The following is a 26,360-nucleotide window of genomic DNA, read 5'->3' as shown; positions in this document are numbered from 1 at the left end:
CCAGAACAAAGCTCAAGAATACTTATCAGAATGCAGAAATACCTAACACCCAGAAAGAAAATATTAATACGCCTGGCATCCAATCAGAATTTACCAAGCAAGCAAGGAGTTGGGAAAACATTCCCCATAATGAGGGAGAAAATCCCTCAAAACTGACCCAGAAATAACACAATTGATATTATTAGTAGACAAGAACATTAAAACAGTTGCTATAACTAGCTTATATTCTCAAGAAGGTAGAAGAAAAATGAAACTGCAATACCTCAGGTGAAAACAATACTGTACTTTGCCATGTATAATGCACAACCACATTTCTGGCCTAAACTTTCAGGGAAAAAAATCTTCCATTTTAATTTTTTAATTCAACTTTTTATTTATTTATATTTAGAAACAAAACTGATTATCTTATTCCAGGGTATTATTTTTGCATACAGATATTGCTTTCTAGAGTTACACTTTTAACACATAAGCATAAGTAAAAGAATTAAAAACATTTATATGGATATGGTATTAGTACTACCCATGTATAATGTGCATCCTTATTTTTCCCTCAAAAATTTGGGCAAAGATGTGTGGATTATGCACAGCAAAATATAGTACTCTGGATTGGATTAATGGCAGGTTTGACATTGTATAAGAAAAGATTAGTGAATTTAAACACATAACATTAGAGTCTATCTAAAATAAAATAGAAAAAAATTAAAAATGGAAAGAGCATCTATGATCTATGGGATAGCATTAGGCAGCCTCTGATTCACGTTATTAGAATCCCAATGAAGAAAAGAGAGAGAAGGGAAGAAAACGTTTTAAGAAATAATGGCCAAAATTTTCTGAAATTTGATTAAAACTATAAACACACATATCCAAGAAGCTAAAATAGTCCCAGCCATAAAAAACATAAAGAAAACTCCACTAAGGCACAACATAAGCAAATTACTCAAAACTAATGATTAAAGTATCTTCAAAATAGTAAAGGGAAAAAAAAAATTAATACAGAGAACCAAAAGAATGACAGCAGATTTCTCACCAGATACAATGCAAAAAGAAACTCTTTTTTTTTTTTTACAGATTACATGATTCCTATGTTAAAAAAAAAATCCCAAAGAATCTGTAATATAGTTCCTAGAAGTAAACTTAGCAAGATCACAGACGACAGTACACTAAAAGGCAATTGTATTTCTACATATTGGCAACAAAAATTTAGAAATAAAATTTTTTAAAAAACATTTAAAATAGCATAAAAGTAAGAAAATTTTAGGGCTAAATCTAGCCAAAGATTTGCAAGACTTGTATCCTTGACACTGTAAAGCATTGAGATAAATGAAAAAGACTTAAGTAAGTGGAGACATATATTCATGGATAGGAAGACTTAATATTGTTAAGATGTCAGTTCTCTCCAAAATGATATATGGATTCAATGCAATCCCAACCAAAGTCTAGCAGAAATTTTTTTTTTTTTTTGTAGATCTAGGCAAGCTAATTTTAACATTTATATGGCAAAGAAAAGGACTTAAGATACCCAAAATAATTTTGAAAAAATGCAAATTTAAAACTACAGTAATCATGACAGTGTAGAATTAGCATTCAGATAAACAAATAGACCAATGAAATATAGTAGTCCAGAAACAGATCTACACACATATGGTTAATTGATTTTTTTGATAAAGGTAAAAAGGTTATTTAGTGGAGAAAGTATGCTCTTTGCAACAAATTGTGCTGAAACAACTAGATATCCATATGCAAAAAAAAAAAAAAAAATTTATCCATATATTTTACCAATACAAAACTTTACTCAAATGGATCGTTGACTTAAATGTAAAACCTAAAGGTTAAAACATTTAGAAGACAACTTTAAAAAGACTTATAACCTCAAGAAGGAGAAGGGTCAAGTCAAGGAACATGTATGAAGGACCCATGGACAAAGCCACAGTGGGGAAGGATTGAGGATGGGAGGTGGGGGTGGGAAAATGAAGACAAATGTATTTGAACAATAAAAAAATAAAAGAAAAAAGAAGAAGATTTATAGTCTTGGATTATGCAAAAATGTCTTGGTTCTAACACCAAAAGCATAACCCAGAAAAAAATAAACTAGATTTCATAAAAAATTAAAATGGCTGCTCTTTAGAATACCCTGTTCAGAGAATGGGGAAAAAAAAACAAACCCACAGATTGGGAGAAAATATTTATAGGTCATAAGTGCTAAAAAAACTTCTATCCAAACTATGAAAAACTCTTAAAATTTAGTAATATGACAACAATTTGTCCAAAATGGACAAATTATTTGAAAGTATTCTTCACTAAAGAAAATAAGAAAATAAGTACATGACAAGATGATGAACATTATTTTATATGGGCATCAAAATAAGAGACCACCATACACATTTAATAATGTCTAAAATTACTCATTCTACCAAATGTAGAGGAACTAGAACTTTCATACATTGTTGCCTGGAACGTAAAATAGTATAAGCACTTTAGAAAACAATATGGCAGTTCTTTAAAAAGTTAAATATTCACCTATCATATGACCCAGGCCATATTTTACAGCTTTAGAAAGTGATAGATATGTTCATTAATATGTACAGTTCATTGTATGTCAGCTCTACCTCAATACTGTTGATTTTTTTTAATGCAAGCAAGAGTTGGCATACCCCAATACTAATTTCCTAGTTCAAGCTGCTTTAAAGTAAAAGTCTAGGAGCCTTTTGGGCTTTGTTTTGCTACCTTCACTGTGGAAAACGTAACACTTAAAAACAGGAAACTGATTTAATTCACCCTTAGGAAAGACATAGCTTATTTCTGTCTGGGAGGAAATATTTTAAAAATGCGCTTTTCTTTTACTATTATCTGTGGTTTTTATTTTTTTACTGTAAACATGAAATAAATGTGTTACTGAAGAAAAAGAAAAATATGACGCATTTTCTATATATATTTCCCTTTTTCACTGAACGTCCTTTTTTATATACTTAAAGAAGAATTTTAATGGATAACATTGATAACACAAGTGACTATTATCTGTGGTACAAGAATCTGCAAAGGATTTACAAAGATGTGACACTGTGAAGGAAACACAGCAAATTCAAACCACTGATGCTCTCTGACCACTAAAACCCCATAATCAGGGATTTGGGTATTTAATTATTTTATTAAGTTTCCTATTATTTTTATTCTCCTGGAAGTCTGAGGTAATAAAACTCTGTTCCTAGAGAACAAAAGCATTTGCTTTAGACACAGAATGGGTTTACTGACACATACAGTACTTTGGGCTTCTTAGTTGTTCCCTTATGGACATGAAACATCCAGGGAAGGAATGTTCTTTACTGATTTCTTAGTTTTAATATGAAGTTTAGTTTTCTCAGTCACATCTTGCACACAGTTAAAAACTTTATCTTATAATTATACAACCCTCATACATTGGTTAGTATTGTTTCCATAATAGTGCATCTTCCTGTTCAGTTTAACAAATGTTGACTGTGTGAACTAGGCTCTGTAGTTGACAGTAGAGATAAAGACAAATGAGACCCAAACCCAAGGGAACCTCTGATACAACATTTAACTTCACGATAATGAACATATGAAGAAAAAACTACAGAATGGAAAAGGAAGGCACAGAGGAGGGGCACCTACCCAAGCCCTGAAAGAAGGAATGTGTGGATTCACAGAAGGCTACCCAGAGAAGATACTGACTTATCAGAGTTAGCTTTGCGTGGCAATCTTTGCTGAGTATGATAAGTGTAAAGACTTATCTAGGCCTTTGGGAGCAATCTATATAACTACATAAAATAATTTATGTTGTATCTACTGAAAGTCCACTTTCAAAATTATGTTTGGCCAGCAAATGTTGGGCCTTCCACTGCCTTAGGGAAAGGGGGGCTTCAGCCACAGGCAGACACAACAAAATAAACACACACAAAAGATAATATTAGGTTTTTGAGTTTCCAGGGATACAGACCTGGGATTATGGGCAGTTTAAGGAATTTTTTCAAGAGAAATTTTAACTATGTGTGCTTTTTGCATTCTAACTTTTGAACTTTACAACTACATAGGAATGATTTTACTAGGCACACCACCACAAAAAAATGTCATCAAACCACAAAGACAGCAAGAGAGGAGGCAAGGAAGTAAGGATCTTCAAAAGTCAGAAAACAACAAAATGGCAATAGTAAGTCACTACCTATCAATAATTACTTAAGTATAAATAGATTAAATTCTTAAATTAAAAAGATAAGATAGGTAAATGGGTGAAAGACAAACAAGATCCAATGATAGACACTGCCTACACACACTCACTTTAGCTTTAAGGACACACACAGACTAGGAGTGAAGGGATGAAAAAAGATATTTCACAAACATGGCAACAAAAAGAAAGCACAGGCTAATGGGAGGCGGCTCTCCTCTCCCTAGTGGCTGGTAAGGTAGAGGAGCCAGGGCACTGACTGATGTGGCTCAGTTGGTTGGGCATCATCCACAAACCAAAGGATAGCCTATTGGATTCCCGGTCAGGGCACATGCCTGAGTTGTAAGTTCAGTCCCTAGTCCAGTGTGTTCAAGAGACAACCAGTTGATGTTTCTTTCCCTCTCCTTCTCCCTCCTTTCCCCCCTCTCTAAAAATAAGTAAAATCTTTAAAAAAAAAAAAGAAAGAAAGAAAGGAACCAGGGCCTCATTTTTCTCCCTCACACCCAACACAAACACCTTTTAAAAATCAGCAGATGACAGAGTAGAAATTAGGGGAAAAGCAGCCCAAGGAGGTTGCAGCTTTCCTCCAGACCTGGACAGAGGGGTCCAAACTACCCAGCTCACCCTTGGAAAGTATCTTACAGAGATTTAGAGCCACTGAAATTTGGCAAGCATGAATCTCAGTTCCCAAACAAAATCTGTTCTTCTGTCACGTCTATTTTGAGCTCCCATTCTACTGGGATCCCGGCAGAAAACCAATCTCAGTGATTATGGACATTACATCTGAGCTCCATAGAATTTACAATGCTAAGGCACTGGGGGCAGGGATCAGGGGCACAGTGTTTGGAGTTACCCGGACACTCAGCACTACTCAGGTGTCCCTCGTTCATAATCTCCTCAGGAAAGGGCGTTCACTCAGCAGTTCCTGTACCTCCCCAGGCATGGGATCTCTTCAGGGCTGCCTAAGGTCCCACCTGCCTGGACCTGCATCCCCGTGAAGCCTCACCCTCCAAGGACTTTCAGGTCCTTCCCAGAGATTTGGCTGGGGAGGAGGAGACGGGGCCCACTCTCCAGGCCCTCTGCCCCGCTCCTTCCACTGCTCTTTCCACCTCCAGGGGACTGTTGGAGGTCGGAGTTATAAGCGAGCGTACTTGCTAGGGCTGTTGTAACCAAGTACCACAAACTGGGTGGCTTCAACCACAAAAATTTATTTTCTCAGTTCTGGAGGCTCGAAGTCTGAGATCAAGGCAGCAGCAGGGCTGTTTTTCTCTGGAGGCTATGAGGGAGAACCCGTCATGCCTCTCCCCTAGCTTCTGGTGACTTGCTGGCAATTTTGTTTTTAAGAAGCATCTCTGATCTGATGTTTGCCTTTGTCTCCACATGGCGTCCTCCCTGTGTGCATGCATGTCTAGCCCCAAATTTCTATAGACACCAGTTACATTGGATGAGGGGTTCACCCTACTCCAGTATGACTTCATTTTAAGTAGTTACCCCTGCAACAATCCTATTTCCAAATAAGTTCACGTTCTGAGGAGATTAGGACTTCAACATATGAATTTTAAGGGAACATAGTCAACCCATAATGGGAAGTGAGCGATTCATGGGATAAAAGAATTATTCCTTCTACCCCTTATTCCTGCTTCTCCTTTGCATAAAATGTTTTATCCAAGCATTTAGGCTATTCCCTTAGGACCTCATTTCTTTAAGGATTTTAGGCTTTTGGAAACAAGGTAAGGGCTTTCCTTTTATTTTGCTTTCTCCCTGAGCAACTGCACAAACAGCTTAGTCATTTGAACCCAAGCAAAAGGAAAAAAAAATCAAGAAATCAGTCCATATTTCACAGATACTGTCCTGCCACCTCGGTGAGCACCCCTGTTCCTGGAGTACTGCAGAGGAGCTAGTGCGGGGAGGTTTTGGGGGTTCCAGATTCCAGCGGTGTCTTCTCTGCAGATGAAAATTGACAGTCAACATCACTCCCTCACGAGTAAGGAGAGGGACAAGGTTTTAAAAACACATTTATTTTAAAATTTTACATAATCTTTGGGTAATTCAGAATTAGCTTAGGCATTTTTCATAAGTTTCTGAGATTGATGTCTCCAAACCATGTCAATAGCTATTTGATTGGTGAAAGGATTAGAGGACCTGATGAAAAGGGATGAAGAAAAGAGCCCTTAGAGACAGAGGCTTCCCTAATTTTTAAGTTACCTATAGCAAATGTTAAACATCTTGACAGACCAACAGTATTTGCATTTTACCAGTTTCTACATAGAGCACAGAATCACACTTAAATTAATTTCATCCCTTATATTAATAACTAAAAGCTAGTATCTACCCAGTGTAGTTTCAGTGTCCACGCCAGCATCTATCTCCTGCTGACGGAGTGACACCTTCCTCTGCACTCAGTGCTCATGATTCAACGATTGCAATGAGTGTGTCAAATAAGAATAAAAAGCAAGTCAAGAATTCATGGGCCCCAGAAGACAGACGAGACTAATTCTACACAGCACTCAGCCCATCCCCAAGCAGAAACAGGCCTGGGATACAGGCAGGAAGGAGGAGGGTCATGTTCTTCCCCCTCCACTGCCTCAGATAGTTTCCTGGGTGTTCCAAACAAGATTAATTGTTGTTTCTGAATAAGACAGTTAATTCCCTAAGAACAGGGCCCCAGCTCTAGCCTCCTTCAAACCAGGGAGCTGCCCAGGTGTGAGAACAGAGCAGGTCCTTAGCAAGGGAAGGAAGGAAGCTGCCATGTACAAAGCACCTGTTAGGTGCCAGGAAGAGATCAGGTGTCCCATGTGACCCTCCCAATGGCCCTGGGAAATAGGCCCATCACCCCCATTTTACAGATGCAGAAACAGGCTCAGACAGGAGAATTGGCCCATGGTGGCATAGCTAGTAAATGGGAGAACTTCAATTTGAAAACCCAGGGCTTCTTGCTCCAGGCTCTGTCCACTGCCTCTCAAAGCTGATTGATTTGCTATAGGGAGTACTCCAGCTCCCAGGTGGTTGGTCCAGAGCTCAAATAGTAGAGGCCCTTGAGCACAAGGGGCCCGCTTCCCAAGTTCAGAAGCCTGGGGCCAGGAGACCTGGCTCTGCAGCATTACTCAGGAACGTCAAGTAAGTCCTTTACCTCAGTGGCCCCCAGCCTTTTTGGCACCAGGGACTGGTTCCATGGAAGACAATTTTTCCACTGACTAGGTTGTGGGGGATGGCTTTATAACCTGCCACCAGATAGAACTCACCACTTGCCACTCACTGATAGGGTTTTGATATGAGTCTGCAAGCGATTTATTATGGTCTTTGTGCAGCCTCACCTCTCTGCTAATGATTATCTGTATTTGCAGCTGCTCCCCAGGGCTAGCATCACCGCCTCAGCTCCACCTCAGATCATCAGGCATTAGATTCTCCCAAGGGGCGCATAACCGAGATCCCTCACCCACTCAGTTCACAGTAAGGTTTGCGTCCCTATGAGACTCTAATGCCTCACTGATCTGACAGGAGGTGGAGCTCAGGCGGTAATGTGAGCGATGGAGCAGCTGTAAGTACAGATGAAGCTTTGCTCACTTGCCCGCCACTCACCTGCTGTGGGGTCTGGTTCCTAACAAACATTGGTCTGTGGCTTGGGGGTTGGCGACCCCCAGGTACTGCTTTACCTTCTCCACACCAGGCACTGGAGCAGTCCAGGGTGGTTCTCCACCGGGGGGGGGGGGGGGACTGGAAGGTGAGCAAACCATTTAAAAAGCCTGTCTGCAGACACAGTGGAGGGGCTTCTGCTGGGAGACTCTGTCCCTAACCCCTTGCTAGAAAGGCAGAGGGCAAAGCCATCTATCCACCTTGCGAGAATTAGTTATGGTCTCCAAGGTTCTGACCTCTGAGAGCAATTTTAAGTTCTCAGGAACCGCATCCCCACTCCCTGAGAGACCTTTCACAGAAGGCCCATGAAGGTCAAAGAAATCGAGTCAGGATACTTTTAAGGGAGAAAATGCTTAGAAGTAACCTGGGAGGGGGAAGACCACTCTGAAGGGAATACACAAGGTGGCAGTTAGGGGGACATATGAGGGTGGGTGTTAAAAAGGAAAAGGTGGATACAGTGTACAAACCCAGCTAGTAGCATCAGGTCAGAGCTGACCTAGCTGAGCCTGGAGAAATCAGGCTTTGGCAACAATCTTGTCTGGAATTTGCCATGGGTCTGCACTTGCTCCCTCAAACATGGATTGGGGTTTTCATCAGAAAATAATTTGAGCCTGTAAATTCAGGCAGATCTTAAAGAATAAATACGGATAAATAAAGGCAGAAAGGAAAACACAACTCAAATGACTCCACGAAAATCTGTTTGGCATGTCTCTCCTCTTGCTCTGAGGTCCACTCTGTGACCCTAGCTCTGTGAAGCCCCCTGTGACCTACAGACACAGAAGTGTGTGCCCCTCTTCTCAGCAAGTGTGGGCGCAGGGACAGACAGCACAGCAGCCAACCTCCCTCCAGCCAGGCCCCCGAGCACTAAGCTCACTGCATCCTGCCTGTCTGCCACTCCCACTGAACTGTGGGCAACTTGAGAATGGAGACTGCATGTTCCTGTCCCTCCAGCTCCATGTGGAAAGGAAGATGAGTTCACCAAGACCCTCTGCACATAAGCACCCAGGCTGAGGACCAGCCCCACCAGCCTGGACAATAGGAATACAGCCTCTCCCAGGGTCATAGACCTTAGGGGCATCTTTGTTCTGGAGGAACCGAGCAGCATGTTTCCTACGCCCTATACCGCCTTCCCCAGAGCCAGCCTTTCCTAGGCACAATCATAATTTGGGATAATTTGTTCAAAACATGAAATCAATGTCTAGGTGCAGATTTCAAGCAATATGGAGGGCTGGTTTGTGAAAATAACATCATTCAGGTGGAGAAAACAGCCCAGCTTTGGCAGCCTTGTTTGGAAAGGTGGGTCTTGCATTTACCCGTGTAGAAGGAGGTAGGGACTCTGTCTGGAAAGAGTGCTAGGTGTGTGTGTACATGGGTGGCAGGGGCTCTGGGCTCACACACATCTATGGCTATAGGGCAGGCTGGACCTTGTTCCTCGCCCTTGGGTTTCTGAAGCTCCAGGGCCCTTGCTGACAGAAGGCCTGGAGTGTAAGGAGCAGGCAGGGATTGTTCAGAAACATGGCCCTTCCCAGACCCAGGGCAGCCAAGAGATGGGCTGTCAAAACGCCCAATGAAGGGTGAAGGCGCCTGGCCAGGGACCCCACATCAGCAGCGAATGCTCCGGAAACCAGGCAGTGTGGCTTTTCCAAGGAGGTAAATGTCCTCGTCTTTGCCCTGGTTGAGGTACTTCACCATATTCTTCTCAAAGAGAAGTGGGTGGTAGGCACCCATTGTGCAGGCGCTGTCAAAGAACTTCTGGTAGTAGTGGCACACATCAGTCTTGCGCTTGGATGGGAGAAACTCATAAATATCCACCTGGTCACACAACGTCATCATGATGATGATACCTGGGGCGGGGAGAGGGGGAACAGAGGGTAAGTCCTGCCCGACAACCCATTGCACACCTTGGAGCTCTGTCCAATGGGTCCACAGCTCATGACCCCGAATTTGGGGAGATGTCTATCTGGATTTTCTAGTTATCAGTATGATTCCAACCTGAGTCCTTCTGGTAAGTGAAGATGGCAGGCTGTTCTTTGAGGATCACTGAGCCAGATGCACCTTTGTATCCCCAACATGTAGGCCAGGACCTGGTACATGGTAGGTACCCTCTAAACACTAGCAGACTGAAGGGCTCCCTCCATCAGTCAATGAGTTTACCAATGTGAATAAACTGCATGAAGAGATAAGGTAACTGAGAAGACAGTTTTGAAATGGGGTACTGAGCTAGAAGTCCCCCCAAAACAGAGAAGTCCCCCACAAACCTGGCGTGGGGGTTGGGAAAGCTTCCCACACCTGTGTCAGAAGCAGGAAGCCCCTGTGAGAGACAGGAGGCTCTGGGAGACATAGGAAGTTCGGGGTGAGTATTTAAACTAAGCACGGGCAGCCGCCCTCTCTCTTGGCCATGCAGGTTGAAAGGGTGCATCTGGGATTAAGAGCCAGAGAACACGGCAGCATGGATGACAATGCTGGGAACTGAGGGACCTGCGTGCCGAGCACAGATTACTGGGAGAAGCCAGGAATGCTGAACTGGGGCCGGGGGAATGTTAAGACTCAGACTTTTTTTTTCCTCCTGAAAGATGGTACCTCGCCTGGCATATTCTGAAACTGGCCTGATTTGGCAGAAGGGAGGCAGAAGTGTGTGAGTATGTGCATTCGTGGGTATTTTAAAGGGAGTGGGACTTAACGGCAGAATTCTGCCATTATTCTAAATCTGTATAACTTTTAAATAAACAATTCTTTTCCTTTTCACCAAACTCTGGCATTGAAAGTCGTGCTTTTGGTGGCAAGCAATTGGGCCCACATGTCTGTTTCAAAACTGCATAGGCTGGGATTCTGTAACAGTAGCATCACACATGCATAATACTTTCTAGCACTTTTATATCCCAGAGGAACCTCTTAGATGGTGCTATTTGGAGGAGGTGTTTCTAATGGTACTTGCAGGAAACAGTGTGGAGAAGAAGACTGTCCTTCCCTCAGGTGGGAGGAGGGATATTGGAACAGGTGCACCCCATGGTCTGTGTTGATGGGCTCTGCTCATTCAGCCAGGAGACTAGAACTGAGGGGTGGGGCCAAGCTGGTGCTCTCAAGGATGTGGTGCAGACACTGAGATGCAAACCAACAAGAGGCAGGAGGCCAGTGCTACCACCCACACTTGTCCCCACCTGGCTCAGTCATCTCATGCAGGACACATCCTTCTCTGGGCCTCAGGTTCTTTGTCTGCCCCAGGAGGATGATCGACCTACTCCTCCTACCATACAGACTGTTGTTAGGATGCAATAAGTTCATGGCCCTAAGACCGCTGCTCCCCCCGCCCCAGCCCTTTTGTCAACCATAACTATAGGGAATCTTTATGACAGAGCAGTTCCCACTAACAGCAACACTATAAACTGCCAGCAGAGACTTTGTTACAGAAGAATCAGATATGGGGAGAGCTCTCCCTTTGCTCTCTGGCTGCCCCTGGTCCAATGGGAGAGGAAAGACACCTCTGCAACTAAGAAGTGCTTCTAGAAATTATGGGACAGAGCACTTCCTATGAGCGAGGGCTCTGGTAAACCTCTCGGATCACGGGGGTGGGGACTAGCAGGGGCTATGGCCCTATGACCGTGAGGGATTGGCAAGAGGGGAGGACTGCCAGTGGAAAGAGCAGCAGGGGCAAAGGCAAGAAGTAGGGCGACGAGAGAATATGTTTCCCACGGTGGTTCCCCAACTATTCATGCTCAAAAGGGCCCTAGGATGAGCCCCCGATGCACCCACCTAAAAGCTGAAGAGAAAAATATGAAGATGTGAAATGGAAAGAGGGCCCATCTCACTCTCTAAGGAGCACTTCTCATATTAGACACATACTTGTTCATTTACTCAGGGAGCATTTACTGAAGGGCTGTCTTGGGCCAGACACAGGAAGGATGAGTCAACCGCAGGTCCCACCCTGAGGGAGTTTTTGGTCTAATGGTGTGGGGGGTCGTGGTCCCCACCCTGAGGAAGTTTGCAGTCTATTTGGGGAGGTCACAGTCCCCACCCTGAGGGAGTTAGCAATCTAATAAGGCAAGTGGGTGGGTAGATTATTCAATGGTGAGTAGCTTGGGCCATCAGTGAGAACGTGGTCCAGGGAACGTGGTCCATAGCAGGGAGCTGCCCTTCCTGTGCCCATAGCCCATGGTCCAGCCATAGTTACAGTGAAAGAGAGGGCAGACGTTTCACAAGGGCCAAGAGGACGAGAGAAAGTCCGAGAAGAAAGTGTGCAGCCAGCATTCAGGGCCCTCTGTGCGTACTCTGACCCCAGCCCACCTCCCATCAGCCCCCGCAGCTCCCGTCAGGGCTCCAAAGCCCAGTCGAGCCTCACCGCTCATTCTGTCAGGGCCATAGCTAGGTGCTCAGGCGTGAATAGTTTTTTTGAAATTTTGAATAAAAGATTACTGATTCTCCTTTTATTCTCAGATTTCACTATGGCTCAGCATGATACTATTACTGAGCCTGTCTTTATTTAAAATTTTGATATTTCATTCGCCATAACATTTTTCATTAACTGTGATTTTTAAAAAGATATTAAGATACTATATTGTTACTAAACTTTTTGGCACCCCTTTCAACTGCACGCCTGACCCAGCCCTGCTGCTCCTGTGCTCCCGCCTCCCCTTTGGTCGGTGTGCTCTCCTGTACTCCATTTCCCCTCGCCAGATCTGCCCCTCACAGGCCTGACCCAAGTCTACTCCCCCATGAACCTCTCAGACTGCCCACCTATAGGGCGTCCTGTCTCCTGTGGCCCTCGGTGGCTGCTCCCTGATGGCATACATTGAATGTTGTCTCAGACAACGGACTGAACTCTCCCACCGAACACTCTAAAAAGCATTAGACAGTAAAAAATGTTAGATAATGTTAGTTAGATAGAAAAGGATAGATAGCACACCAAGGCAGGGAGGAGGAGGGAGACATGTTCCGTCCGCTAACTCAGCCGTCCTAAGCCTGGTCTGATAATGTTCCCAGGTGCTCCAAGAATCACAAGACACCATGTTAACAAGGGAGGTGGGGAGCCTTTGACATTCTATGTATCCTTTCCACCATTTGGGAAAGAAAGCCTTTGAAACTGGGTATTCATCCCAAGGCCTAGAAGGGGGACGGGGAGGGGCCCACAGGGCCCAAAGAAAAAGCCAAAAAGCCCATAAAACAACTTTGGTTAATTGCCTGCCTCTGCTCACTTTCTGTTTTACGAGGCAGTCCCTAAGGCTTACAGAAAGAGCCCATAAATAACTTTGGGTAGCTGCCCCAGCTTTAATTAACTGCCTCCTGTCACGTACCTATTTTACAACAAGATAAACGAATGGGGTCTGACTGCGCAAGATAAGGATTAAGGCTAACAGATGCCCCCACATACCTAAGTTGGGGTAGTCATGTTTCCCCGGGAAAGCTGGGACCACTTTTACCCGTCAATCAATATGTAACTTCTTCACCTCCATCTTGTCAATTATTTAAGTCCTCAGAACAAAGGACCTGACGCTCTCGCCACACCCGCTCTTGCCACGCCCTGAACCTCTGCCTTTCACTGCTCCCCACCTTAGCGAGGCCCATTCTCTCCCATGAGAACCCTGCCTGCACACTAATAGACTTGCTGATCTGTAATTCTTTACTGCATCAGCAAGAAAAACTAAATTTCTCCTATAACAAAAGGATTCTCTTATTAAGTTCTGTACCTTAGCTAAAACTTGGCACAGTGTACAAACCCAGCAAAAACCCAGCAACTATTTGGTGAGTGAACGAATGAATAGATGAGTGAATGAGACCCCAGAAGAAAGCTCACCTTTCCTAGAAACAAGCATAGGAGGGACAAGCATGGTGGACTCACCAAGCATCCCAGAGGATGGGGGATTTGGCTGAATCTCCTCTGTGGAGATTTCCTGAATGACGTCCCATAGCTCCCAAGGCATCTGGGGTCTGAGGATGTAAAAGGGCTGCTCAGGATGTAGCTTACGGTAGCTCTTGTAATTATCAAAGAACCTGTAGTCGGGATTCTTGTACCACTGCAAAAGAAGGAAATGGTCTCAAGGAGAGAAATGGGCCAGTGCCGCTGCTGCCCCTAGGCAGTCATCCCCATCTAAGAACCCTGCGGGGAGGTCGAGAAGCACAAGGCGGAACCTGGAGACACAGCCCCTTCCTAGGAAGAGGTTCCAGACCTCTCTTCCACATCACACATCACAGCTCTCACTTGACAGCAGGGGACCCACCATGTAGCCTGTGCTCACAGGGAATTTTGAGCTCGGTGGCCCTGGAACACCTTCAGACTTTAAGATCATAGAATCGGGGAATGATACCAGTGCAGCAAAGGGCCCCTGGCACCATCTAATCCCACTCTCATTGTTTAAAGGGGTGAAAACTGGGATGCAGCTTGTCACAACTGTAGGTTCAGAGTCTTTGTCCTGACCCGGGCAAATTTCAGTTTTAAGCTAGATTAGCAGAAAACTGTAGGAACTAAGATAAAGAGGGTGTGAAGGATCACCAGAGCCTGTCAGCTATTGCTAAGTCCAACAGTTCTCTCTGGGCTCCCTAAAGCCATGCTTCGGTGGCCACTGCAGCCCCCATCAGAGAGAGGCCAACGGACAGGCATGACAAACAGTGGGAGGCCGTTCTGGAGAGGCTGAGTCCAGCAGGCCTGAAACTCCCGTCTTCTTCCCTGAACGACCTGGTGTTACAGATCTGGTCCTTTGCTTAGAAAATCAAGTCCTGGAGCAGGTGACTTTCCCTCTCTGCAATCCAGTTTCCTTATGTGTAAAATGGGAACTATGTTTCTATCTACTTTCTCATGTTGTTATAGGGGTGAAATGAGAATCCTGGAAATGGAAAGTGTGGGACAGGGATAGTTCTGAACTGCCAGTCCAGATGAAGTAGGGGGCCCTAAAACTGAAACAGCCAGTCCTCGGGGACGGCCCAGGTCAGCCACGAACTGGAAAACCCAGAACTCAGGAAAAGCTATAGGCAAATGGGAGATTCAATCGCCATTTCCAAAGGACATCCACTTACCTTTGGGATATCTGAATGGTAAACAGATGGGTCCCACACAATTAGGATTCCTTCATGGTACAAACTGTCTTTGAGGAAGTTCTGTTCTGTGGTGACCAACTGCAAGAAGAAACAGACAAGCTGTCACTTGGACATTTACATTGTTTGATTTGGATCACATCCCAAGGACTACCTGAGGCTTCAGAGCCCCATGAGGCTTCTCAGTTTTCTTGCAGCACTTAACTTCAGTGAAAAGAAGGCAAAGATGCTGGCACTGTGTGGCTCTGAGAAGGCATTTTGTCATAATCAATGACCATAGAGCAGAAGGTTCCACTTAGACTTTGAGATTACTGGAGCGAGGGTTCAGTGAAAATGGCTTGCATGTAGTCCACTGCAGTTGTACCTCATTAGGGGGCCAAAGGGGTTAGGTTTAAAGTCAGAATCTCATATAATCAAAATAATCTCTGGAAATCCTTTAACTCGCTTATAAAATCCAGTACATAGTATTTACACATCATGATAGAGACAGACATAGAATGTAGTAGAATGACAGCATGAGTTCAACACAGCCAACGGTCTCTGCAGTGTCGGAATGGGTGGCTGTGTCTGTGGTAGAGCACCAAAGGAAGCCGTCAGCATGCGTGTAGGGGGCATGGTATATGCAAAACATGCACCTCTAATGAGGAGAACCTCACCAGGCTAGTGAGATGCTCGTGCGTAACCTGCTAGACACCAGTCACAGCTCCTCTGCTCCCCCACATTCCCAGGCTCCCAGACTGGCCTGCATGTGGTAGTTTAACCCAGCTGGGCAAAATATGACCCTCGTAAGGCCCCTGAGACAACCATGCTGAATCAATTTTGAAAAATGTATTAACATGCTTTAAAAAATAGTATGTATACCCTTTGATGCAATAATTTCACTTCTTTGGCATTTATCCTAAGAGGATCTATATTTGGGGAGGAATCATGCACAAAAATGTTAATTAAACTACTTACCAACATAAGAAAAGTGTGGTGGCAGCAGGTGAAAGATACTAGGATTGGATACAGAAAGACCTGAGCCCAGTTCTTGGCTTTGTTGCTAACTTATCGGGTGACCATGAGCAAGTCAGGTAATCTCCCTCGGCCTTCATGCTCATCGGATGGGGTACAGGAATGAATGAGAAAGACAGAAATAGGGCCCCAATATTTACAGAAGCCAGGTCCCTCTTAAGAACTCCAAAACCGATATATGAGATCAGCTCTCAGACATTCACCTTAAAAAGCACGTGGGAGATGATGTTGCCTGGGTAGAAACTGAGAGGAACAAATGACAGAAATCAAATCAAGAACTGACTGAAAATGAAAACAAGAATCACAATAACCCCTCCCCACCTGGATCACCATCACGAAGACAGAGACCTAATCAATGGGATGGCAGATAGTTTGTGTACAACCCAAAGAAGAACAGCAATTTGCCACAAGCCTCTTAGGTCATTTGGCTACCTCATCTCCATACCTTCCCCCAGATGTAGGAAGGCCCTGGAAGCCTAAAGAATATAATCCTGTTTCCTCAGTATATCTTGGAGACAGGAAGTATGGATGATGGGTCCACCTTTGGCCAGGGATTGTGCAGTTGTACTGGGTGCAGTCACAGGCTGTCAGGGTAAATACATGTTAAGGGGCAAACAAGAATAGTCCTGGCTGGTGTTGCTCAGTGGATTGAGCACTGGCCTGTGAACCAGAAGGTCATTGGTTTGATTCCCTGTCAGGGCACATGCCTGGGTTGCAGGCCAGGTCCCTGTTTGGGAGCATGTGAGAGGCAATCGATTGATATTTCTCCCACACACTGATGTTTCTCCCTCTTTCCTTCTCTCTCCCTTCCCCTCTCTCTGAAAATAGAAAGGAAGGGAGGAAGGGGGGGCGGGGGAGAGAGAGAGAGAGAAGAAAAGAAAGAAAAAGAAAGAAAGAAAGGAAAAGAAAGAAAGAAAGAAAGAGGGAAAGAAGGGAGGAGGGAGGGAGGAAGGAAGGAATGAAAGAAAAGAAAGGAAAAGAAAAGAAAGGAAAAGAAAAGAAAAGAAAAGGAAAGCAAAGAAAAGGAAGGAAGGGCAAGCCAAGTCACGGGAATGTGCCAGCCAGAGAGAGGCTGTCCAAAACAAAAGAAGAAACAATATGCGCAAATCTCCAGATGTGAGAATATGTGGCAAGGTGTCACCCAATATCCATTCTCTTTCTTCCTTGGTAACAAGCACTTCTGATGTTTACCTCAAAACGTTAATTAAAATAAATACTACTATATAATACTGAATGTAAACTGTAACTGAAAAAAATATATAATTAAAAATAAATACCCATATTTTGCCATGTAGAATGTGTACTTTTGTCCCCAAATTTTTGAAAGAAAAATAAGAATGCATATTGTACATGGGTATAATGATTACATACTATGGGTATGATGATGTCATGTATAATGCACATAAAACCATGGGTGCGCATTATACATGACAAAATATGGTAAATAAAAAGAATAGAGAAAATGAAAATAAAATAGACTATCTGAAATAAAAATTCCCCAGCCTCTGACAGCTAAAATTCTGGCTAATGATGTATAAGCAACTGAGACTTCCAGGAAGTGTCCTTAGAGGCAGGACACTTGTTCCTTCCTCCTTCCTGCTGGATGAAAGCGTGTGCGGTGGCTGGAGCTTGAGCCGTCATGATGGACCATAAAGTAGAAGTCACATGGTGGAATGGCAAATGCACAAGGTAGTTGGAGACTGTGTTCCTGCCCTTCTGGGACACCATAGCAGCTCTGAAATGTCTACCTTCTTCTTCTTCCTCTTTTTTTTTTTTGACATGACAGAGGAATACGTATCTTATTAAGCTAGTGTTAAGAGGTAAGCAGAGTATACATGTCACTTGAAGTCCAACCTAGTTCTAGTTAGCACTGAGTAGCTTGTTTGGGAATTTCAGGCTCTCCGGCTGTGGCTAGGGTACAATGGGAGAGCTAGAAGGGGTCAGAGACATTTAGGCAGGGGCCATCCAAGGGAACTTAGGGCTTCTTCAGTAGATTACAGATACGGTAGGCAGGATCTAAACAGACTAGTGTTCTAGACTAGAGCTTTTAGAGAAAAGGAGACCAGATAGAAGCTGTTGTTGTAGTCTAAGTAGGAGAATAATGAGGAAGAGTTACAACTCTCAGTTGTAGGCTTACAGACTGAGTGTTAAAAGTGAAGAAAAATGGGTCAAAGGTGACTCTGGGACCTCAAGCCATTTCTTAAAATGAGAACATAGAAAGAAAAGCAAGTGCTATGTGCCTGATGAGACAAATGGCCTAGAGTCTCACCGCCCAGAGGCCACAGGAAACAGGAATGGAATCCACATCTTCCAGTTTTAAGAGCTGTCCTCTTTGCATGGGGCCACTGTAACTCGCAGTATAGGCACTCAATGCTGTAGTCCAAAGGCAGAGCAGGGGTCCCAGCAGACAGGGCTTTGCAAGATTGAGCTGGTGATAGCAAGGCCCAGGGGACAGCAGGCCTCCCTCCCACTCTTCTACACATGTCTTCCAAGACAAAAGTCTACAACTTCACTCCCCACCCCCATCCCACTCCATCTCCCCACAACACTGGCATATTGAAAGCATACATTTTTTTCTAGAGCTCTTCTTCTTTCTATGCAGAGTACTGATATCAGGTGATTTATAGCACTCATGAGGATTAGAGATAACTGGGATTTTTAAAAATGTTTCCTTCTAGAAGCCACAGCCCCTCTCCAACAATTTTCTTAGTATACAAAGGAGGAGGCCAGGGGCAGCAATTTCTGGCACCCTGAAACTTTCCCAGCATCTGTGGCTCCATATCCTCAAAAATCTCGAGAGGCCCAAAATTTTCTCATTTACAATAAAGGATAACAAGTAGCAAGGATGACAACAGATGTCATTTAATAGTGCTTATTCTAAGCCATATTTTCATATATTATCTCCATTCATTTTCATATCAGCCCCAGAAGGCAATTATTAATATGCACATTTTTATAAATAAGGAAATACAAATGTAAGTAATTTGCCCATGCCAAGTTAGGAAGTAAGCGGGGCGTCTGAATTTGAGCCCTTTTGACTGACATATTTCGAATCTACACTGTGCACTGCCTCATGCAAGGAGGGTGGGGTGGGACACCCGTGGCTCTTCAAGGAAATAACAAAGAAAGCTTGTGATGAGGGGTATGAAAGTGTCATGAGAATTTTGCTTTTTGTCTGACTTGTGTGTCACAGCTGAAGATCCTTGAGAGACCAGATCCAAATCCATCATTTTCTGAAAGGTAAACTGAGGTCCAGAAAGAAGAGCGATTATCTGAGGCTTCAAGGTAAGTTTGAGGCAGAGCCAGGACCAGAGGTCAGCTCCTGCCAAAGGTCCTTCTGTTCCCACAGAGGTACGTTCATAAACCACAGGATGTTAAAACAAGCCAGCACACTATCAGAATCTGAGCTACCCCAGGTCTCACTGCACCCAAAGGAGAAATGATCATTCACTTGAGCTACTTGAGGCAAATAAAAACACAATTCATAAAACTGAGAAAAGGTAAAGATAAATGCTAGTTTCATCCAGAAGGAGAAATAGAAAATGGCCAAGGCCAGGATCTTGTGGACGAAAAGGGGGGAATCCAACAAGTACCCCTCAATTTTAAATAGTCGTTACTCTGAACTTATCCCATTAACTCCGGCAGCCCTGCGTGTGACACTCAGAGTTCCTCAGAGGGCAAAAAAGCCTCGAAACTGCTCAGGAAGTTGGGAGAGTGTTTTGAGTATAACTCAGTCCGTGTTCTTAGGTGGGTCACTCCCACTCTCCAGGCCTCAGGTCCCTTATTTATAGGACACTGCCATCCTGGGCAGGTGACCAACTGTGCCCAGAGAACATCTCAGTCTGTCTTTTCTTTTTGAATGCAGCAGAAGGGACTTGGGAGAGAATACAGCTCCTCTCAAATGCACCTCAACTTACCTATGGGCAGAGACTGGTCTGAGTTCAGGGAACCCTGGGAACCTTATGGTGAGGAGAGTAAGTCATTGCCAGAGCAGTGGATCCCCAAGAAACACCTGCCAGGTAAAGGCTACACCAGGGAGATGGAGCATTGCTATTTTAGTAACCTGTTTAAAGTAAGCTTTCCAGTCATTAAGTAAGAAATGCTCACTGTAGAAAGTTAGAAAATACAAGAATATACATACATCTATAAATAGTAGAAAAGAAGAAATATATATAAAGAAGAAATATATATATAATATATATATAATATATATATATAAAGGAGAAAATGATGACTGCCCATAATTGCATTCTTCAGATATTACCACTGTGAATATGTTGGTCTTCGTCCTTCTTATGGACTGAATTGTGTCCCCTGTCCCCCAGATTCTTACGTCGGAGCCCAAACCCGTTCATGTGACTATGCTGGAGATAGGGGCTTCAGGGTGGTAATTAAGTTAAAATGACATCATAAGGATGAGGCCCTTAGACTGATAAGATTGATGTTCTTATAAGAAAAGGAAGAGACACCAGAGAGCTCTCTCCCTAGGCACACAGAGGAAAGGCCATGTGAAGACACAGGCAGAAGGCAGCTGTCCATGAGCCAGAAAGAGATTTCAACTTTGACCGTACCTCGATCTTGTACTTTTCACCCCCAGAACTGTGAGAAAATAAATCTCTGTTGTTTAAGCCACCCCATCTGTGGTATTTTGTTATAGCAGGCTTAGGAAACTAATAACACCTTCTGGGCATGTGCATGTGTGTGTATGTGCGTGTAGACATTGATATATCTTAACTATAGTCCAGACATAGTGGTTTTGTTAAACTCACACATCAAACCAGGTCAATGTCTTCTCATTTATTCCTTACAATATTTCCATGCCCCAAAAAGGCATGAAAAGGAAACTCAAAGAGGTTATGTGACTGCCCAAGATCCTGTAGCAAGGTAGGGATGGAGCTGGGATGCAAATCAAGGTCTGTCTGATCTTTTCCCACTATACTAGGCAACCTTCATTCAAAAAACTCTAAGTGATGAGAAAACAAGGTGTGTGTTCTGGCTGCCAGATCTGCAAATTTGCCAGAGTTGCAAAGTGAGTCAGCGCCATAGGAAGACAGACTAAAGGAGGGTCAGGGTCTTGAGTAGAAATTAAAATTATATGGAGGCTCTGAGCCTTAAGAGGCGGCCTAACCACTATAAACTGGACATGGACAGGAGGTGCTCTCTCTGAGAGGACACCACAAATTGAACTCCCCCCAACTCCCAAGGAAGGGGCTTGTAATTCTACAGCACCACAGGAAGCCATCAAAAAAACCCTAAAAATATTAGAGGAAGTAAATTTTGGAAAGTACATAATGTCCAAGCAAAAAAATTTATGGAATAATCTATGAAACTTATTCACAAAGGAGTACTATTCAGCTATAATAAAAAATGGGATTTCTATGAACTGATATGATTTCCACAAGACACTGGGAAAAAAGCAGAGTGCAAAGTATATAGTCTGCCATATTTTGTGTGAGAAACAAGAGGAATTTAAGTACATTGATTTGTCTTTACAAATAGAAACACAACAGGATAAAGGTGGCTACCTACAAAAGTGGTAGTGGTACAGGGTGGCAGGAATTTGGGTGGGAATAGCCCTTCTGTGAGTTTACCTTTTTGGATAGTTTTAAATTTTGGAAGCATGATAATATTCTGCATATTTTTATAAAGAGGAAAGAAAAGAAAAATCTAAAACTGCAACAAGCACTGGCTGATGTGGCTCAGAGGATTGAGTGCCAGTCTGTGAACTGAAAGGTCACCAGTTCGGTTTCTGGCCAGGGCACATGTCTGGGTTGCAGGCCAGGTCCCCAGTTGGGGGTGTGTGAGAGGCAGCTGATTGATGTTTCACACATCAATGTTTCTTTCCCTCTCTCTAAAAGTAAATAAAATCTTTAAAAAAAATAAAACTGAAACAAAATGAATACAATTAAATTTCAAATGAATCCAATCATTTCAGTGCAGGGACACAGACGGTCTCAGCGCCGTCACTTAGGTACATATAATTTGACTATGTAATCCCAGTCTTTGGCAGAGTGTGGAGGAGAACTCCCTTTAGCAGGTTTGTTTTATGTAGAGACATGCAAAAACAATTTGCAAACTATTTTAGATGTATCATAGATTTGAGCAAATAGATAAATGTGCTGAGGTTGTTAGAAGCAGGATTCTGTGAAGGAAGGGGGAATACAAATATAGAATGAGGAAGGCATGACATACCTTTATGTGGATAGACTTAATTTGAAGGTATCAGTTTGGGTCTACCTTTTCTGAAACAGGCATATTTGCGTGTCTCCATTTAGATGTGTGTATATACACACACAAGTATATGTATGTATATATGTAAATGAAAGAATACATGTGGATATGTGTTGTGTATGTGGAGGTGTACATGTGTGTGTATACATGCATATAAATCTAACTCTACCTGCTAAAAAGGGCCAAAAAGCAGATACCTCAGTAGGCATAAACACACCTATTTCCCAGATAATTGGTTCCTATACCAATTTTTTACTTAAAGGAACCAGGGTTCCTTGGAAAAAATGATAAATCCCAAAGGCAGGGCAAAACAGTATAGAGAAATAAAACTATCCTGTATCTCTCAGGGCTCCTGAAAAAAGAAAAATATCCCTCAACTCCTGAAACTCTTCATTTACCATGAGAATAAAATCTGTAGCTATTTGTGTAGTTAATTGCTCTGCTCTGATTCAAAACATAATAAAACTTGTCCTAATTCCCAAAGAAGCCAAATGGTTATAGCCCACACTATCTCTACAGGTTAATATAGAAATATTCCAAGAGTCCAGGAGGAGAGAGACCCAAGGACCTTACAAACATCTCTGGGTGAGTTTATATGCCAAAGAGCTAGAGTAAGAAGGGAATCCTTTCAGGAGGAGAATAGGATAGTTGTATTGTGCCCTACCTTTTATAAATGGTGGGGTGGGGGGAAGCCGCTTATTTGTTGTCCCTTGTATAGGAGGTCTGACTGGAAAAAGTCCAGCCATTGTTAATATAACAAGAATGTTTTGCATGACATTGGTGTAACCTGGCAGCCAAGGTGAGTGGACTGGAATGCACATGCATGAACAATGACAACTTCATTGTACTAGTCAATGGGGGTGGTAGACACCACTGAGTGAGCATGTGTACTGTGTGGCCATCGCATTCAAAATGACTGAGCTGGTAGAGCAGTGAATCTGCACCAAGTTTTGTGTTAAGGTTGAACATTCCTCTGCAGAAAACTATTCAGATGACTCAGAAGGCCACAGCTATGGGCAGCTGGTGATTGGCAGCTTCATCAGGACAATGTGCCCACTCATTAATCACATCTCATGCAGAGTTTTTTGATGAAATATCCAATCACCCAGGTCACTCAGCCTCCCTACAAGCCCAGATTGGGCACCCTGCAACTTTTGGCTTTTCCCAAAACTAAAATCACCTTTGAAAGGGAAGAGATTTCAGAATGCCAATGAGATTCAGGAAAATATGATGGGGCAGCTGATGGCATTTGGTAGAACTGTGTGAGGTCCCAAGATGCCTACTCTGAAGGGGACTGAGGTGACAATATAGTATGTACAGTGTTTCCTGGATACATCCTGGACAGACCTCATATAGGATGTCTGGCTACTCATGTAGGTCAATTGACCTGGCTCTCTCTGTATTGTCTTATAAGGAAGAACTTGGGCAAAGAGGGAGTTTATTTACTGTATCATCATTTATTATTTACTGTAAGGTATTTAAGAAACCTGCCTCTGATCCAGAATACTTTGTGTGTATATTCAGGATAGAATTAACAAAAATGAAACACTAAAAACCCGAATGATGGGCGCAAAATGAACGGGAACACCTTGTTATGCCAGAAAGTAAGAAATGTTAAAAAAAAGAAAAAATGATGAGGGCATGCACGTCATAGGGAAACACGTGCTGCCAGTTCAAAGGAACTCCCGCTGGCCAAACCTGGGATGACTGGAGCACCAAAATGATTCAGAACAGTAAAGAATAATAAACCACTGAAAAAATAGGAACCCAGGAGTTCTGACCAATAGTAAATAGAGGCAGAAAGAAAGAGGGACAGGACAGAGGGAAAGAGGGAGGGAGAAGGAGAGAGAATAAATGGAGAAGAAGGGAGAGCTCTTGTATATAGTAGAATTCTGAGTACCAAGAAAACAATGTGGAGGAGGCAAAGCTAGAGTTTAAAAGACTACCATTTTGCCACCATTGTGGTAAAGATGGGTTCAGGCAAAAGTGATTAATGCATGTTAAACATAGAAGGAAATTTGGGTGAGGAGCAGAATAATGGAATAATATTAAAGCATTTACACATAGACTGCAAAGGAAAAGTAGTTGATTCTACAGTGAAGAAATTAGACACCACCTTATCAAGGTGATCATCAGAATTAAAAACTAAGGAGCAGACGCCTCCTGACAGGTTGTTCTCAGGAAGACGCAATAGCATTTACATAATTTTCCAGCCTGGGATGCATAAACTGAAGCTAATATCGGAGAAACCCAAATATTTAAAAAAAAATTTTTTTTAAAGAAGGACTTTATTTCTCAAAAATGTCAATGTCTCAAAAGGCAAAGAAAAGCTATGGAAATTTCCCAGATTAAAGGAGACTGAAAGCAATACCTGACCTTGGATCTTGTGCTAGGAAGAAAAAAAAAATGCCATAAAAACCATTATTAAGTCAATTAACAAAACTGAGTTGAAGAAAGATTAGAGTGTGATATCAATATAAATATATAAACTATACTTTATATAAATATATAATTGTACTTTGGTTGCATAAGACAATATTCTTAGGAAATACAGACTAAAGTATTGTCTTAGTCACTCTGAGCTTCTGCAAGGAAATACCACAAACTGGGTAGCTTTAACAACAGACATTTATTCCTCACATAACAACAGACTGGGAAGTCCCACACTGAGGTACAGAATGGTTTTATTTTTTTAGCATGCAATGTGAGATCTACCCTCATAACAAATTTTTTCCTTACATAACACATAGTTACAGTACTATAAGCACAATGTTACACAGCAGATCTCTAGAACTTATTCATCTTGCATAACTAAAACTTTATATCCATTGAACAACACCCCACCTCCCCCTCACCCCAGCCCCTAGCAACAACCATTCACTAATTTATTCCTATAGAATATTACTCAGCCTCAAAAAAGAGGAAAATTCTAACATATACAACAACATGAGTGAACCTGGAAGATATTATGCTAAATGAAATAAGGGAGACACAGGGCAAATACTGCATGATTCCACTTACATGAGGTATCTAAAATAGTCAAACTCATAGAAAAAGAATACACACTGCTTTTGCACTGCACCTTTAATGACTGTGTGTGTGTATGTGGGAGAGGCAGGGTGGGGGGGGTGGCGTTGTTTTCTCTTCAACTAAAGGGAAGCTCTTTGCCTTTTCTCACTCTTCCCCCATACCAGGCAGGGTCTTATGGGAGTTTATTTGCTTGACTGAATGGAGTCTGTGCAGCTGGCTGCACACCTGATGGATGGGCCACACAAGGAAAAAGAGACTGAGAGCAGCTCTGACATGTTAAAAAACACTTATGACCCAGAGCTTTGAAATAAGCTGAGTCCAATATCAAATCACACTCCTCCTCTGGTTTCAAAAAATATCAGTCACCTAAACTGCGTCTATTGGCCAAAATCAAGAAGCCCTGGAACTGAGGGTATGATATCCATATCTTGCCTAAATTTCAGCTCCTACATCATGATGCTAAAGTACTATATCAAGGGGGTTCTATCAAAATTACCCAGCTCACTCTTGCAGTCTTAAGATCTGCTATTGATAGAAACCACCCACTACCACTACCTATCCAGGCTGTCAACACTCTGAAAAGGAAAATTTGGAGCTTAAAAGAAAGCTTAGGGGATTTAAAGTGCTGCTGGAAAATAAAGTGAGACCCAAATCCATGGCTAGCCCATACTCTCTGCACTACCCGAAGTGAATCACATAAATTCTTTGTTTTATTATTGAATTTACTGGGGTAACATTGGTTAATAACATTATATAAATTTCAGATGCACAATTTAACAATATAACATCTGTGTGGAGAGGGTAACCGGGGTCAAACAGTATACGATAATGGAGGTAGACCAGTGTTCAGGAGGTGAGCACACAAACTCTTTGTGCCTCAGTGTCCTTGTTTAAGATAATGGTTGGTAATCACACTTCCCATGGTTGTCATGAAGATAAGACATGCATGGCCCATACCCAGTAGAAGTGTTTCATAAGTAGCAACAGATATTATCTCAGGATAAGCGCCATTAAGTGATCTGAGAATGTTTGGTTCAAGTCCAGTCAGCACACAGTATGCACAAGACCTAGGCTTCTCTCTCTCCAACCTGTACAACAGCTTCCAAAAGAACCACTGGGCCTTCTTGTCACACCGTCTCTTCCCTCAAGGCTGCTGGGCACATCAGGGGCCCAGCTGCGTCTCAAGAAACCTTCTTACACTTGTCAGAACTGAATTTATTTAAAGATACACATTTAGCCGCATATGTTTTCC

General features: G+C 42.9%; 1 protein-coding gene across 2 annotated transcripts in view; it reads right to left on the bottom strand.

Moving 5' to 3' along the window:
- Positions 1–6,191: 6,191 nt before the first annotated feature.
- Positions 6,192–26,360, bottom strand: part of ST6GAL1 (ST6 beta-galactoside alpha-2,6-sialyltransferase 1) — a 116,120-nt gene continuing 95,951 nt past the window's right edge. For both annotated transcript variants that reach the window (XM_054585093.1, XM_054585094.1), the window contains 3 exons: positions 14,816–14,914; positions 13,644–13,818; positions 6,192–9,654 (listed from right to left, as the gene is read on the bottom strand). In XM_054585093.1, coding sequence (XP_054441068.1) covers positions 9,413–9,654; positions 13,644–13,818; positions 14,816–14,914 — 516 coding nt within the window. In that variant the 3' untranslated portion in view covers positions 6,192–9,412. The remainder of the gene's footprint in view (positions 9,655–13,643; positions 13,819–14,815; positions 14,915–26,360) is intronic.

The sequence above is a fragment of the Pteronotus mesoamericanus genome, unplaced genomic scaffold (assembly GCF_021234165.1).
Source record: "Pteronotus mesoamericanus isolate MK-2021 breed Mesoamerican mustached bat unplaced genomic scaffold, CSHL_Meso_final contig_82, whole genome shotgun sequence".
Lineage (NCBI taxonomy): Eukaryota > Metazoa > Chordata > Mammalia > Chiroptera > Mormoopidae > Pteronotus > Pteronotus mesoamericanus.
Note: the sequence above shows the minus strand (reverse complement) of the source record. Positions and strands in the feature narration are given on the sequence as shown.